This window comes from Mobula hypostoma, chromosome 3, assembly GCF_963921235.1.
Source record: "Mobula hypostoma chromosome 3, sMobHyp1.1, whole genome shotgun sequence".
In the NCBI taxonomy this organism is placed as follows: Eukaryota; Metazoa; Chordata; class Chondrichthyes; order Myliobatiformes; family Myliobatidae; genus Mobula; species Mobula hypostoma.
The window spans coordinates 184,638,883-184,656,220 of NC_086099.1; the positions used below are offsets into that span (position 1 = coordinate 184,638,883).

Consider the following 17,338-nt stretch of genomic DNA (forward strand, 5'->3'; position numbering starts at 1 on the left):
CCATTATCGTTCCCCAGCTACTCTCACCTCCCCCCAGTCACTGCCTCAATTCCCCTTTAAAAAAGGCAACATCTCCCTTCATGGCTGGCATTCCCAGCAGTCGCCCATTTACCATCTCGCACCCCCTGGGCCATACTATTCCACATATTCCTTGTAGTCTGTGAGCCAGTAGGGTTGGTCAGTACCATCTGAGGGGAATAATGCTCATAGCAATTTTTGGCAAGGTATACGTCTCTAGAGTTAGAAAATATGTGATAGCATTGCACCAGTGGTAGCTTTATGTGTGCTAGCATGCATTTTATAACACTAAGCATTTCTGAAAAGTGGCCAATATAAAGTACAACATTTATGTTCAACCTAGTCATATTTTGTCATCAGTGATCCCTCAACATTGAAATTTTTCACAATGATAGCTGAGTTCAAGCACTTTTCATCAAATGTTGTTATAAAATTCTACATTGAAAACTATGTCATTGGTGGCACTCACAGTACAATGCCCACTTTCAGTAGAGTGAATCATTTCATTTTTAGAAAAATATTTGTCTGTTGTTTATACTGCTCCACCTAACTCTGCTTTGGACACTTTTAACTTGCACTGGACACTTATAACTGATTTTAACTGACATTTGGCTGTTGTGTGGAGGAGCAGAGGGATCTGGGGGTACATGTCCACAGATCCCTAAAAGTTGCCTCACAGGTAGATAGGGTAGTTAAGAAAGCTTATGGAGTGTTAGCTTTCATAAGTCGAGGGATAGAGTCTAAGAGTTGCGGGGTAATGATGAAGCTCTATAAAACTCTGGTTAGGCCACACTTGGAGTACTGTGTCCAGTTCTGGTCGCCTCAATATAGGAAGGTTGTGGAAGCATTGGAAAGGGTGCAGAGGAGATTTACCAGGATGCTGCCTGGCTTAGAGAGTATGCATTATGATCAGAGATTAGGGGAGCTAGGGCTTTACTCTCTGGAGAGGAGGATGATGACAGGAGACATTACAGAGGTGTACAAGATAATAAAAGGAATAGATAGAGTGGATAGCCAGCGCCTCTTCCCCAGGGCACCACTGCTCAATACAAGAGGACATGGCTTTGAGGTAAGGGGTCGGAAGTTCAAGTGGGATATTAGAGGAAGGTTTTTTTACTCAGAGTGGTTGGTGCGTGGAATGCACTGCCTGAGTCAGTGGTGGAGGCAGATACACTAGCAAAATTTAAGAGACTACTAGACAGGTATATGGAGGAATTTAAGGTGGGGGGTTATATGGCAGGCAGGGTTTAAGGGCTGGCACAACATTGTGGGCCAAAGGGCCTGTACTGTGTTGTACCGTTCTATGTTCTATGTATCTTGGGAGTGAACATTTTTTTGGACAGTTACAGGCCAGTAGATCCAAGACGGCAACAGGTGCTGGCTGGCCTTCCATCCAGTGCACCACCAACTGCTCAGCTTCCTCTTCTCTCTCCATCTTCCATCCTCTGCCAACAGGGCTTGGCACTTGTGGGTCCTTCTCGAAACATCTTCTCCATATACCAGCCTGGTAGTTGGCTTGCTGTGCATGTTTTGTTAAGCAGTCCTTGCATGGTGGGAGTTGATGACTTTCAATTTCACCTTTTTTGACACAGAAAAGGTGATAGCTGAGCTCATTGACCTTGATGGTTGATGCTTTTGGGGCATACAGGAGACATGTAAATACCTCCAGTTCGTCCATCAGTTTTGGGGAGAGGTTCCATTCCTGACCCAACTCAAAGAATGTGTCCTGAGTTTCCCTGTTGCAGGTCAGAAGTTTTAGGACACTTGCCTTCCCTTTGCCTGCAAAAGCGCTTACAGTGTCACATCCTGTATATACATGCAACCCGATGAGAGCCCTACAAACCTCTATGCCAACAGTGGCAGCAACCTTCCTGATGTCTACTAGCCTTGTCCGGGGTCTAGTACCACACTTCTGGAACAATGGGGCCTCAACCTTGTCACAAAATGCTAAAGACAACTGTGTCTTCTGAGCAGATCACTACAGATTGGTATCCCTCTCTTGTGGCATGGGCAGCATGGAGAAGTAGGCGGCCATCTGCTTCTTCATGTTGACACTGTAAGAGTTGGCACCTCCTCACTGTCTTGAGATGTGATTCTGTAACATTTGTTATTCATAGTTGCATACAGAATCTTCTCCTGTAGCTTTGCTCTGTACTCCACCTTCCTCCATTCATTGACTATGAAGCTAATGAGACTATTTTTGTTACTGACTTTGGTCAGGAAGCTCCTCCAATGCCTCACCATCTGTGTGCCTGTGATACCTTGCAACTCATGACCAGTCTCTTCCCCCGTAGAGATCTTTCACTATTCTTGATAGAGTTCTACACAGAAAGCTACCACCGCAGCAATGCTATCACATATTTTCTAGCACTAGGGGTTTATACTTTGCCAAAAATATTCCCGCAGATGGTACCGGTGGCCCAAATTTAGGGTCCTGGCTTACGGACTATTGGGCTCTTTGCTCTTATCAACATGTGCTTATCTTTAAGGTGCACCTGGTGAAATTCAACCATTTTCTCCAGGTTGCACCAGAACTCCAAATTCCCACACGTGACTTTACGTGAGGGCAACTCTGACAAAATGCTCTGTTTCTCCCTGGGGGTGAAGGGCTTATGAATGGTCGTAATCAGAATCAAGGGCTGGCTCGGATCATCAGGGTTCTCAACATGATGTTGCCTGACCTCAATATGTGCTGGGTAAAACCTCTCCCTGAAATATCTCCACACTAATTCCCATACTATGCAAAATATAAATGTCAGGTACCAATTGAACAGTACACACATAAAACTGCAGAGTATGTACTTAGGAATCTGCCACTTTTGTGTGCCTGAACTCATGATGTCTATTGTATTCCTTTGATTCACACTCGTAAAACGGATATGCTAAAATGCAGATCCCGGTATGACTACACATGGCCTCACTGGCATCCTGAGCCTTCAATAAACACCCTTCGTAACTGGTAGCTCTGTTTCACCAAATTAATACACAGTTTTGTCTCTTACATAAACACATATGCATGCGCACGCACTACTTTCATCTCCACCAGTGCAGCTCTCCATGTTCATGACACCTCACATTCCCATGTACCACCGACCCAAAAGATCCTAGTGTGATTGCTACTTCTAAAAAAATGCTCACCCACTTAAACTGCTAAGATCACGAGCCACACGACTGGTTGCACCCAGCACAGCTGGCTCATAGGTTATAACATCTGACCAAAGTTTCTTATGAACATAGGGATAGATATTCTATCTGGCAATGAAGTTTTGCATTTTGCGCGACAGGTTATTTTTATGTCAAAATCTTTTCTGCAATTTTAGTAGATTTCTTCAAATGTGTTGCTTTGCCCCAATGCTTTTGTACGATTTCCAGCAAATAACATAACTATACCATCAAATTCATTTTGTGGTGATTTTATTTCTGTGTTTAATTTGGCTTACATCTTCCATGACATTACTTGGTATTAATACGGTTCTCAAAGCACTTAGGCAAAAAGAAATCAAAATTGCAGTCTAATCATTCTAAAATGGAGGAAAAAACCCTTTCAATTCACACTCAGATGCAATAACCTACAAAACCTCATTAAGATAACATGGAAAATTCTTCAAACAATATTCAATGATATTATTCTCCGGACAGGAGATAACTTGCTATTCTTCTCAAAGAGTGCAAGTTAAACTAAACAAGAATTGCAAAGGGGCAGAACAATTGATTACACAAATTTACAACTGAGTAAACCCAAACGAGTCAGAAAGAACATATACGATTCTTAAAAGTTATCATGACCCTGTTGAATACATATCCTGTCTTTGCCATCTTTTTCTAAGCGGTTTTCCATTCTGGACTGCTGTTCACATTTCCACAGTGAAATTGTGATATAAGCACATATGACCCCAAAGTGGCTGACCACCTGTACAGAAACTTCAAAATAGAAAAAAGGCAATTGACAAAACTATAGTCATTCAAAAATAGATACTTAGCAAAAGAAGGAATATTAGAAAGTCTAACCATAAACTTTGTAACAGAGGTATTTTTAAAATTATGGTCCTAGCAAATGGCAGAGAGTTAGGCCGCTTTAGGTGGAAGTTCTACCATTACATAGCTGATTAATACAGTTGTCAATGATGGACCACAATAGATACTGAGTGTACAAGAGTCTGGACGTTGAATAAACCTTAGGGTGTTGTAAATGTCAAGGTTACAGAAATGGTGGATGGGTGTGGCACAAGAGACACAAAACCACCTCAACATTGACATTTTCGTAATTAGCTAAGAATAGATCAGCTGCAAGTGGGTGGAGAACTGATTCAGGAAGACTTGGTTCAACATAACCAGATGGGTTCTACATGAGCTCAAGTTTCTGGGCTGATTGGTACAGAATTAACTGAAATATGCAAGAACAATATTGGTAGTCACTGATTACCATCTGATCAAGTTTATTTAATCATTCATTTTATTGCATTTTATAGTCTCTGGCTTTTCTTTCAATTATTATTTTGCAAATAAAGTTTTTAAAAAAATACGTTGCATAGGTTGAAACCATGACATCTGTAGAGCAAGTATTCTTTGTTAGTTCCATTTTGTTATGTTAAAAAAGTTTCTTTAAAAGAATGAAATGCTGAAATTAACAGATTATCATCCTAAATGCTTTGAAATAGAATTTGTCGCAACTGTAAAGTGATATTTGCTATGGAAATGAAGGATCATTGCTGACCCTGATAATTTTGCTAGCCTCTCTGATTCAGTAAATTCTGTGAAGTTGTGTTACCAATAACCAAACCCATATTGCAAAAGATCATTGGCTAGAGAGTGGAATTTGGTCCTAAGCCATTCTTCCGTTGAGCACAGTTACAAACAGTACCATGGAAATTGCTCTGTGGTGTTTGTATAGTTATAACACTAAAATAAAACAAAATAATCCAGAAGTGTCAGGACTATCAAGGTAATTGTGCACAATGCAGCATTAGACCAAACACACTGCAAATTATATAATGTCACTGGATTGCAGTCACCATATCAGAACTTTCAAGAATATTATTGTTTGCAAGATGGGAAAGTTGCAAATAGAGAAGCAGCACTTTACATGGTGAACACCTTCAGATTCTCTAGCTCTGCAATTTCTTGCACGTCAATATAGTTTTGAAAATTAGGTATGTTTAGATTCATGCTGAATCAAGAGTTAACAATGTGATTTTCAATATACTGAAGAATTTCACTATTTATTCAATGCAAATACTATTCACAGATATTACCATATTATTTTTCCTCATGTGCAGGTATCGAGAAGTTAATTGCTAAATGAAAATTACTTGATCATTGGTAAAACTAATGATCAATACTGCTTCATGTTCCTGTGATGAACCGACAATGTCCTCAGCATCAAGGATCACTTTTAACCTTAGAATAAATAGCTTCCAAGTCAGCCAACAAGCATTTGCCTTGTGATTGGTGTTCAGCTTCATTAAGCAATCTCTGCTTAAAATATTTAATCAAGTGGAGAAATCAAAGAAAATCTTTTCCCAACCTAAGTTATTAAATGGCAACCTTGTCAGAAGTGTTAAATTATTGCAAAGTGACCTACCTGGAAATCCTGATCATCAATGGCAAACCTCTCTCTCAAATTTCGGAAGACCATAGGGCAGTATTCCTTAAACTTAAAGTGACTGGGCATGTTCTCCCTGGTAAGTAAAACAAAATCTCTTAGTTTGCATTCTATTTACAATATATACTAGTAAAGTCATTCCAATTAATGACAAGGGAAAAGTAGATTTATAAGAAATGATGCAGTATTGATAATGATTACTGTGGATGACCCTGCAAATATCCCCAAAAAAAGATGGACTAATTTTAAATAAAGAGAGGAAATGCTAAAAATCCCAATCACAACAGATATTAGAGAAATTCAAGTGATATGTGCAGAATCAGAATGTCCTCATCACAATCTGCTTCCATACAAAGTATAATTACAAAGTAAATTTATTATCAAAGTACAAAAATGTTACCATATATAACCCTGGGATTCCTCTTGTGGGTATTCATAGTAAATATAAAAAGCACAATAGAATCAATGTAAGACCTTACCCAACAGGATGGGCCAACAAATGTGCAAAAACAAATAGAAAGAAGAAAAATATTAATAATAAATAAGCAGTAATTATCAAGAGCATGAGATGAAGAGTCTTTGAAAATGAGTTCATAGGTTTGGGAACAGTTCAGTGATGGGACAAGAAAAGTTGAGTGAAGTTATCCCCTCTGGTTCAAGAGCCTGATGGTTGAGGAGTAGTAACTGTTTCCTAAACCTGGTGGTGTGGGCGCTGTACCTCCTCCCTGATGGCAGCAATGAGAAGAGAGCATGGCCTGAATAGTGGGGGTCCTCGATGATGGATGGTGCTCCATGTAAATGTGCTTAATGGTGGGGAGAGCTTTACCCGTGATGTACTGGGCTGTATCCACTGCATTTTGTAGGCTTTACCGTTCAAGGGTTTTGATGTTTCTATACCAGGCCATGATGCAGCTGGACTCAAGCCAGATCCTCTGAAATGATAAAACTGAGGAATTTAAAGCTGCTGACCCTCTCCAGCTCTGATGGCTCATGGACCTCTGGTTCCCTCTTCCTGAAGTCAATAATTGTCTCCTTGGTCTTGCTGACATTGAGTGACACCACCAAGCCAACGTTTCAATCTCCCTTCTATATGCTGATTCATCACCACCTTTGATTCAGTCAATGACAGTGGTGTCAGCAGCGAATTTAAATATGGTATTACAGCTGTGCTTAGCCTCACAGTCCCAAGTATAAAGTGAGTAGAGCAGGGGGCTAAGCACACAGCCTTGTGGTGCACTTGTGCTGATGGAGATTGTGGAGGAGATGTTGTTGCCAATCTGTACTTACTGTGGCCTGCAAGTGACAATAACATACATTTTGATCCCTCCTCAAAATCACTAATATAAGATGGACAAATCATTAAGATCCTATGGCCTGCACCATGGAGTTTTAAAGAAAGCAGATTTCCTCGTGTTTGCAGAAACAGTGGACTCTTTGGCTGTAAATTTTCAAAACTGTATTTCAGAAGCATATTGGAAGATGAGAAAGCAGCCAAAGTGAATCCCTTATTTAAGAAAGACAGAGAGAAATAGAGCAGGGAACATCTGTTGTTGGCAAGATTCTGGCGTTAATCAAAGTGAAAATAACTAATTATTTTTCAAAGTTGAACGTATCAAAACTAGTCAATATGGTTTTCTGAAAGGCAAGTTATTTTTGAAAAGATTGACCAAATTCTTTGAGGATATGACAGGGAGAGCTGATTGAGGGCAACTTGTAGTACCACATAGGAAGTAAATGAATAAATTAAGAGCACAAAGTCCTGGGCAAAGTGTGTTAGCATAGACTGAAAACTGGCTATCAATAAATGAATCCTTTTCAGGCTGAAGGAATGTAACTAGGGAAGTAGCCCAGGAATCAGTTCTTGGCCTTGAATTGCTTATTACCTATATTAATAACTGTGCTGACTGAATGAAATGCAAGGTTTCCAAGTTTGCCAATAATACCAAAGGGCATGCTGTGATGAGGACAATGGCATCCCGTAACAGGTATAGATAGTTTGGATGAAAATCTGGCAAATTTGGGGAAGTCTGATGTAATGTAGTTATAGGAGAAATGGGAGGATCGATTATTATCTATATGGGGAGAAACTGCAAATGAGCAATGTTCAGAGGGATTGCAGTGTTCAATTGTGTAAATAATGTAAAGCTAGCAGGCAGATCCAATAAGTATATGCAATCTGGAAAGTAAGGAAGTTGCTAAGTGGAATTAGATCGGAGGAATGAAGGGCAGGTGGAACGAGGTAGCACAGGAGAACCAGAAGGAGAAATAAAAGGATCACAGGGAATGTGGGTTACCTGAAATTGGAACTTTCAACATTCACACTATTGGGTTAAAGACTACTGAGGTGGAAAATGAGATGCTGTTCTCCCTGGCTGTCCTCAGCCTGGCAATGAAAAGCCAAAGACTAAGTGTGGGAATAGGAAGGGGAGCTGAAATGCTGTGTATCAGAAGATGAGGATAACCACTGTGTAAAGACCATATTGTAGATAACCTACAAAACTGATGCGTGGTCTTTACTTGGCCTCGATGACACAGAGGAGGTGAGGAGGCCGTAGTGAGAGCATTCAATACAGTAGATGAGGATGGAGGAGGTGGATGTGTGCCTTTGTTTGACCTGGAAGAGCTGATCGTGTCCATGGATGGTGATGAGGGATGAGGAGCACGGACAAGTGTTACCCCTCCTATGGTTGCAGGAGATATACCATGGCACAGGGAAGGATCGACGAGCAAACCAGAAGCCAATGAAAGCAGAAAGGTGCGGGGAGGGAAAGATGTGACTACTGGCTGGAACCAATTACAACTGGTGGAAATGGACGAGGATGACGTGCTGACTGAAAAGGCTGGCAGAGTGAAGGATGTAGACCAGCGGAATCCTGTCTCTTTGTTGCCTCGGTGAGGGAGGGCAAGAGCAGAAGTGCGGGAAATTGAGAAAATGCAGTTGAGGGCTCCATCAACTACAGTTGAGGGGAAAACATGTTTCCGGAAGGAGGAGGGCATTTCGGAGGAGTCCTGGAGTCGATAACCCCTCCTTGAGAATTGCAGAAATGGAGAGTCCAAGGGGAAAAAGTGATGGAGATTAGGTGGGAGAAGGTGTTTTCATGGTAGCTGTCAGTTAGTGGATTTATAGTAATGTCAGTGATTAGTTTGTCTCCTGCGATAGAGAACGTGATTGTGTCAGTACCGTTACTGGGAGGAAAGCTCATCATGATTCACAAAGGCAGGTTAATTATTAGAATGTAGAAACTTATCATGGAAAGTTTAAAGAAAGTTCCTGTACATACAAGTTTTAATATAAAACAGCTGTCCCTTTGGAAGATTGCATGTTGCAGTGAATTAATTACATCAGCTTTCTTCCTTTAAAACAAAAATATTCACAAAAAATTAAGGCTAGGATTTGATCTCAGCATGTCACGCAACATTTATGGAGGGAAACAGAGAGTCACTATTTCCCGTGAAATCTTTCGTCTGGACTCGAAGTCCAGATGAATTGTCGACCCAAAATATCAACTACCTGTATCCCATATCCCTCCATTGACACTGCCTGAATCTGCTGAGTTCCTATGAAGGAACATCTTGCTGTAGCAGTAGGGAACCATGGATGGTGAGGGATATGAAGGCCCTAGCGAAGATAAAGAAGGCTTGAGCCACAAGTGTAGGCAGCTGGGATCAAGTGAGTTCCTGGAGTATAGGGGATGCAGGCATCTACTCAAGAAGGAAATCAAGAGGACAAAAAAAGGGGCATAAGATAATTCTGGCAGAGAAGATTAAAGAAAATCCTAAGAGATTTAACAAATATATTAAGGAAAAAGCAGTAATTAGAGTGAGAATAGGGGGCCCATCAAAGACTAAATGGGATATTATCATGAGGAGCCAGAGGAGATGGGTGATGTCCTTAATGAATATTTCTCATCTGTTTATACCATGGAGAAAGACATGCAAAGTAAATGGGGAAGTCTTGGGCATAGTCTGCCTTAAAGTATAGGAGGTGCTGGATGATTTAAAAGGTATGAAGGTAGAAAGATCTCCAGTGTCTGACGATGTACAGTTGTCACAAAAAACTGTAGGTCAATTATTTAAATAAAATAACAAGATGGCTTGAGTCGCAAAAATAGATTGAGGTGCTTTTATTTACCTCAAAACAAGAAAAAAACTGGGAAAAATATATATATAGCCACCCTCAGACTAAACACAAAAGAAAAAAAAACCAAAGCCTGTCTGTATCTTGTTTTACGGCGGTTGGCATCCAGCTTAATGCCTTGGTAACCTGAGGCATATAACTGCTAAGCCCCTACCCCTAGACCAACCAAAAGCTAATTAACTCAATCATCCAATTAAAGATGGTATCCTCCACCATCAGCACACCTGTGCAGGTTGCTGCTGCCTCGATATGAGACAGCTCCATGCAGCAGCTCTGTTTCAGACCCAGTCACTATTACTGCTGGGGATGAGTGTTTTACCGAGTGCACCATGTGCCGTCCGTAGTCAGTGACGGGCCTTCGTCACAACAGTTCAAAGTAAAATTTATTATCAGAGTACATGCGTGTCACTACATACAACCCTGAGATTCTTTTTTTCTGTGGGCATATTTAGTAAACCTATAGAACAGTAACTGTGAACAAAATGTGCTAATGGAGATAATAAATAAATAACAAATAATGAGCATGAAATCACAAGATAAAAGAATTCTTAAATGAGTGTAGTTATCTCCTTTTGTTTAAGAACCTAATGGTCGAGGGGTAGTAACTGTTCTTGAACCTGGTGGTGAGTCCTGAGGCAGATGGGGCCCTGGTTGAGATATCTGCATCATCATCTGAGGTATTGATAGATGGGAGATTAGTGAATATAGTGCCTTTACTGAAGGAGGGCAGCAAAGAAAATCCTGGGAACTACAGACCAGAGAGGATTCTGAGGGTATAAGACATACATACGTCTGAAAAGACAAGGGTTAATTAAGGGTAATCAGCATAGCTTTGTGCATGGGAAGATCATATGTTAAGATTTTTATTTTTTGAGTTTTTTGATCTTGTGATCCAGAAAGCCAATGAGGAATGGCGGTCAGTGTGTTTTATATGAACTTCAGTAAGGCCTTTGATAGGCTCTATATAGTAGGCTGCTCTGGGAGATTAAACCCATTTGGAATGGCTAATTGCATACACAATTGGCTTGATGGTGGAAAACAGAAGGTGATGGTGGAAGATTGTTTCTCAACTGGAAGCCCATGACTAGTGCTGTGCTTCAGGGGGTCAGTGCTGTCATTGTTGTCATCTGTATCAACAACTTCAATAAAAAAAATTAAGGCTTGGTTAATAAGTTTGCAGATGACACAAAAATTGGCGTATAATGGAAGATGAAGAACGGTAACAAAAATTACAGGGGTATCTTCACCTGTTTAGCCGAGGAATGGCAATTAGAGTTTAATTCAGTTAAGTGTGAGATGTTACATTTTGGTCAAAGTAGGACTTTCACAGTGAATGGCAGGGCCCCAGGGAGTGCTGTTGAACAGAGGATCTAGGCAAACTAGTACATGGTTCCCTGAAAGTGAATATAAACAGGATGGTGGAGGATTTTGGCGCTCTGGCCTGCATAAGTCAGGACATTGAGTATATATGTTGGCAGATGGTGATGCAAGTTGTATATGAAACTGACAAGGATGTACTTGGAGTATTGTGTTCAATTCTGATTGCCCTGCTATTGGAACAAAACCATTAACTTGGAAAGAGTACAAACAAGAATTACAGAGACGTTGCCAGGTCCTGAGGGACTGAGTTATAAGGGCAGGACAGACAGGCTAGGGCTTTATTCCTTAGAATGCAAGAGACTTAAAGGTGACCTTCTAATGGTGTATAAAATCATGAGAGGCATAGATTGGGTGAATGGGTTGGGGAATCAAGAATTAGAGAGCATAGGTTTGTGAGAGGGGAATGATTTATTAGGAACTTGAGAGGCAACATTTTTTCAACAAAGGGTTGAGGAATGATGTGGAATGAGTTGTCTCAGGAAATGGTTGAAGCAGATACAATAACAATTTTTGAAAGAATTGGACATGCATTGGAAAGGTTCAGAATGTTATGGGACTAGCTTGGATGCAGCACCTTGGTTGGCATGGAGCAGATGGGCTGAAGGGCCTGTTTCTGGGTTGTATAACTCCATGATTCTATGTGCAGTCCCTTGTACCTCTAGGATTTGCATCTGTTCTGAAACTTCTACAAAATTCAAGCTGAAGATTTGTAACTGTTTTTGAAAGCCTTTAATGTTGAGTTCTTGTCATATTCTGGAATTTTTATCACAACAATTTCAGCTGTCAAATAATCCTAACTCTAACAATCAAGAATTCCTTTCGTCACCTGTTTTCATTAACTTTAGATTGTTCTTCAGTCCTCCATCCACTAGAAGTTTCTTCTCCACCTAAAAGCCCTCTTGAACTGTACAGCCACCACTCTGCATTCTGTTATTGCTTTTTCTCTTGTACGTTTTGTATGACCCGTCTGGGTGGCATGCAAACAAAAGCTTTTCATTGCATTACAGTATACGTGACCGAACTGATAAACTAATTACCAGTCATTCTGTTGTTCAATAACTCATTTTCAAATCTTTCCCAAGAGATTAAGTCAACTAAATACATGTTACAATTTTAAACGGAAACAAAAAATACTGCAAAGGTTATCAAATGCTCTCTGTCTTTCAGAGATATAATAAAGATTATATAATGTGATTATACAGTGATATAATATATTTTTGTTTGTCAATAAGTTTGAGATCTCGACAACCTATCAGAAGTCAAATTAAGTAAAGAGTACCTGTGAGTGATTGAAAATATTTAAAAAATGCTGTATACACAGCATAAACACGAAAAATTCTGCAGAAGCTGGAAATCCAGAGCAACACACACAAAAAGCTGGAGGAACTCAACGAGTCAGGCAGCATCTATGGAAATGAATAACATTTGGTGTTTCAGGCCAAGATCTTTCTTCTTTCATCCTTCCTGTTAATTCCTCATTACAAATGTTCAGGAATGGATTTATTACCCAATCTGCAACTTGGATCAAGAGAAAACCCTGAAACCTTGCTGACATGTCTCTCTGACAGTATACTTGAAAATTATCATCTGGTATTCTTTCTTTTCCTTCCAACTTGGAGAGGCACAAATATTGGTAAAGGTCACGACAGCCGATGTTACACTTAAATACATTTAACGTGAACAGACATGTGGAGACGATCGATTTGACTCACCATTTCCTTGCAATTGAAGATTGATTTCATTAAACTTCGTGAATAATTTTGATAAATAAGCAATGTCACACCTAATATTCTTGAATTGATGACTGAATGAAGCATTTGAGTCTTCAAAGAATTTTATCACAAAGTGCATAAAAGTGTCTCAGGCAGTCTTGTTTTGAGAGCCATCTTTCTTCTGTGTGCAGCCACAAGTGTTTAAACTGTTCCTCATTCTCAGTACAAAGTACAATAGTCGAGAATTGAGAGCATGGGACTTGATTTTATTTACCACTGTTTGTACAGCACTTTGCTCAACAAGGGTTATTTTTAAATGTGCTTTATAAATAAATTTGACTTGACTTGACTGTGATAACGGTACTTAATGATTTGTGCAGCTGATCACTTAGGACTTTTGGGATAAGATGTTGTCCGTAAATGACATTGATAAGATGTTGTCCGTAAATGACATAGTGAAAGGCAAATACGTTCGACGTCAGCTTTTACCAAGAAAGTAATAACCCCACGGTGGTGTCTTGTCATTGATGGTGCCCCATCTGCTGCACAAGCAATTATGTTGGTGAGCAGAATGTCCTTCTGTGTTCAGCCAGTGGAGAGGGAAACAGTGTTAACATTTCTGATTGATGACCTTGTACTAGAATGTTTCAAAGCTCATCGACCTGAAATGATAACCTTGTTTTTCTCTTCACAAATGTTGTTTGACCCGTAAACAATCTCCAACATTTTGTTTATATTCTCTCTGTGAGTGAGAACTGTCTAAATTCTCATGCAAGTTGATACAGCAATGTGAAAATGTTAAGAAAAATTGAAATCATTGCATATTTCTAATGCTTTGCAAAAATTACCTTCAAATGTAATTAGACAACGACAATTAAACAGATTGCAAGGTAATCAACTTACTTATTGAAAAGGTGGTTGTCCACTTTTATCTTGCTGTAGGCTTTGAAGTCATCTGGCATCAACATAATTGGAATTTGGACATGACTCAACTCATTGATCTGAAAGAAAAAGATAACTTCAAAAAATATACTAAATATACTATGTTTACAGTGTTAATGTCAGGAGAAAGTGTCATTTTTTTAATATCAGAATAACTTCTAACGGAGACATTAGAATATCTGACTCTTGGCATTTATAATATTAATGAAAAAAAGCCTGGCTCAAAATGTTTAGAGCACAAGAACAAAACAAGAAAAACCTGACTCAGGTCATCAAACTTGTAGATTAGCTATTTTGGCCTCTGAATGCTTTGGCAGATTTTTCAAAATATCCATTGCTTATTAGCAAACCAGCATAATGAACTTTAATACATATTTAAAATTTAATTGTAATTAATCTCCATTCTGGCTTGCTTTTGTCTAATTGTTTATTCTCCTAATAATCAGTTCTTATTGCAATGTTATTGCAATTTCAATACATTTTTTGTATGGTTGTGAAAACACAACATAATATTCTAAACTGTCAAGGAAAAGGCAGTATATATTATTATTTATTCAATGGGAAGTGAGCAGCACTGGCAAGGCAAGAATTTATTGCCTAGTCTTAACTGCTATGGTGTATGTTCATCAACAATGAAGAAAGAGTGACATATCCCCAGATCAGAACACTGTGCAAGTTGGAGGAGAGCCTGAAAGTGGTGGTATTCCCATGTGCCTGCTATCCATGGCTCTCCTGGTGATGGAGGCTGAGGAATTGGGAAGTTCAATTCCCAATTCCCAAGAGGTGCAGCAGCTTTGGAGGGAATGAATTTTATGAGAGATAATGAGCATATCAATAACGCAGACTGCTTTGACCTAGATGGTTTCAATGTCTGTTGGTGTTTTAGAGCTGCACTCATCCAGCTCTTGCTCACTTTCCCAAGTGACCAACAAGCTGATATTTTCTTAAATACATATGACTTATGAGCAGGAGCACTCTGTAATTTAGAAAGATAATGAGTGATTTGATTGTAACCTTAATTCCACATTAACACTTTCCTCTGGTAACCTTCCATCATGCATTCAGGTGCCTTGCCATTCGGTGTGGGCGATCATGTCTCTCCATCCATCACGGTCCTTGACCCTCCGAATTGTAGTTGTTGCCTCCCCTGTTTCTAACCATGATGTTATTCCATCTATCATTTTCATTCTGTCTGCCTCTGCTTCTTTTTCCTTCCAGCTTTCCAGTTGTAACTAAATGTTCTAAAGTCTCTCTTCCCATGATGTGTCCAAAGAATTTTGATTGCTGTTTTCTGATTTTTTTTAAAGTAATGTATGTTTTGTTTTCATTCTCTGTAGCACTTCTTCGTTGGTTATCCTGTCCGTATATGATATGCATAGCATTCTTCTGAGGAGCCACATCTCTGCTGCACTGATTCTTTTTTCCATTGTATTTGTGATGGTCCATGACTCGCAGCCATACATCAATATAGGAAGAATGTAGCAGCTGAGAGTTCTAAGGCAGATGTCAATTGTTATTTCCTTGTTCATCAGGATGTTTCTCATTTCTATAAATGCTGTTCTTGCCATTGCTATTCTTGCTTTTATGTCCATTTCGCATTTGCCATCAGGTGTTACCCATGATCCAAGGTACTTGAAGTTGTGAACTTGTTTCAGGATTTCATTTCCCAATACGGTCCTACAGTTTGGGATATCAGGTTTCTTTAATATTACCATTACTTCAGTTTTCTTTTTGGTTAAGATTAGGCCAAGTCTTTCGCTCTCTGTGTTGATGGTAGATACTAGTTTCTGTAAATTTACTTCACTTTTTGCTATCAGTACTGTATCATCCGCATAGCGGAGGTTGTTGATATTGTATCCTCCTATACCTGTTCCAGGTAGGTCACGTATGGTTCTCATGATGTCTTCACTGTACAGGGAGGACAGGTCTGGTGATAGAACACAACCCTGTCTGACTCCTCGCTTCATTGGCTGACATTCACCAATCTCATTGTCTATCCGTATGGCTTTACTTTGTTGCCAGTACAAACTCAGTCGTAAGGCCAGTGATGTTGTGGGGATGGAACTGGACTCTCTGATGGTGGTGTCTGAAAAGAGGATGCTGTCCAAGTTGCAAGCCATCTTGGACAATGTCTCCCATCCACTACATAATGTACTGGTTGGGCACAGGAGTACATTCAGCAAGAGACCATTCCACCGAGATGCGACACTGAGCGTCATAGGAAGTCATTCCTGCCTGTGGCCATCAAACTTTACAACTCCTCCCTTGGAGGGTCAGACACCCTGTGCTGATAGGCTGGTCCTGGACCTATTTCCTGGCATAATTTACATATTATTATTTAATTATTTATGGTTTTATATGGCTATATTTATACTCTGTTCTTGGTTGGTGCAACTGTAATGAGACCAAATTTCCCTCGGGATCAATAAAGTATGACTATGACTAGCGATTCCTAATTATTCTTAGATCTTTTCCATCCATATTAATATCTTTAAGCATTGTCATGATGACATGGTGTTTCACTGTGTCAAAGGTTTTTGTGTAGTCAATGAAACAGAAGTATAGGTCTTGTTGTACTTCTACTGACCTTTCGATAATATTCCTGAGAATGTAAGTGGCATTTGATGTTCCCTTGCCTTCGACAAAGCTGCACTGTCCTTCACTGATCTCTGGTTTAATTTTGTTTCTTATTCTGAGCATGATGATTCTATGTAGAATTTTTGTGAGGTGGCTCATTAAACTAATTGTTCTGTGTTGTCCACACTCTGTTGCACCTGGTTTCTTTGGCAGTGCAATGAATACTGTCTTTAAAAGATCTTCTGGTACTTTGCCACTGTTGTATATTCTATTCAATAAGATTGTTAATTTCTCTACACCAAAATCTTCTAGCGCTTCATACAGTTCAACCGGAATGTTATCTGGTCCTGATGATTTCCCCTTTCGCATTTTCTTCATAGCATGTTCCACTTCTTCTTTCAGTATTGTTGGGCCCTCGTTGTTGTTGCCAATATCAAAGATGTCCTCTCAGTTTTTGTTGTCTTATAGGTCTTTGATGTATCCTGACCATCTTTGCATTATTTTTCCTTCTTCCATAATTGTAGAGCCGTCTTTTGCTTTTATACATCCTGTTGTTGCCCTGCTTTTCTTCTGATTTGTGACCTCTTTGATATCGTTGTGCATACCTTCCACCCACTTGCTAATCAAAAATTTATCCATCTCTGCATTGAAAATATTAAAATGACCTGCATCCCGCAAGACAGAATTTCTCTTACTTTTAAAGAGCATCTCCCTCATCCTAGAATTCTACACAAATGGAATGGTCCTCTCCAAATCAATCCCATCAAAATCTCTCAGGAATTCCTCAAAGACATTATTTTCTCTAAGACGCCCTGACATTCCAGGTTCAACTTTGTAAACCTCTGAACAGTTTCCAATATACTTATAATAAAGAAAGCTGGAGTAATTAAACTACAATCAGAGAGAAAGCACGCTGCTACCGTGTCAGTAACCTAAAATTCTTCAATACTAGTTACGGGTACAAGGATG

General features: G+C 39.6%; 1 protein-coding gene across 3 annotated transcripts in view; it reads right to left on the minus strand.

Moving 5' to 3' along the window:
• The window catches only part of pip4k2aa (phosphatidylinositol-5-phosphate 4-kinase, type II, alpha a), a 296,126-nt gene that overhangs the window by 114,460 nt on the left and 164,328 nt on the right, over positions 1-17,338 (minus strand). For all 3 annotated transcript variants that reach the window (XM_063044236.1, XM_063044235.1, XM_063044237.1), the window contains exons 2-3: positions 13,754-13,851; positions 5,600-5,696 (exon numbers count right to left, since the gene is read on the minus strand). In XM_063044236.1, the coding sequence (XP_062900306.1) occupies positions 5,600-5,696; positions 13,754-13,851 (195 nt within the window). The remainder of the gene's footprint in view (positions 1-5,599; positions 5,697-13,753; positions 13,852-17,338) is intronic.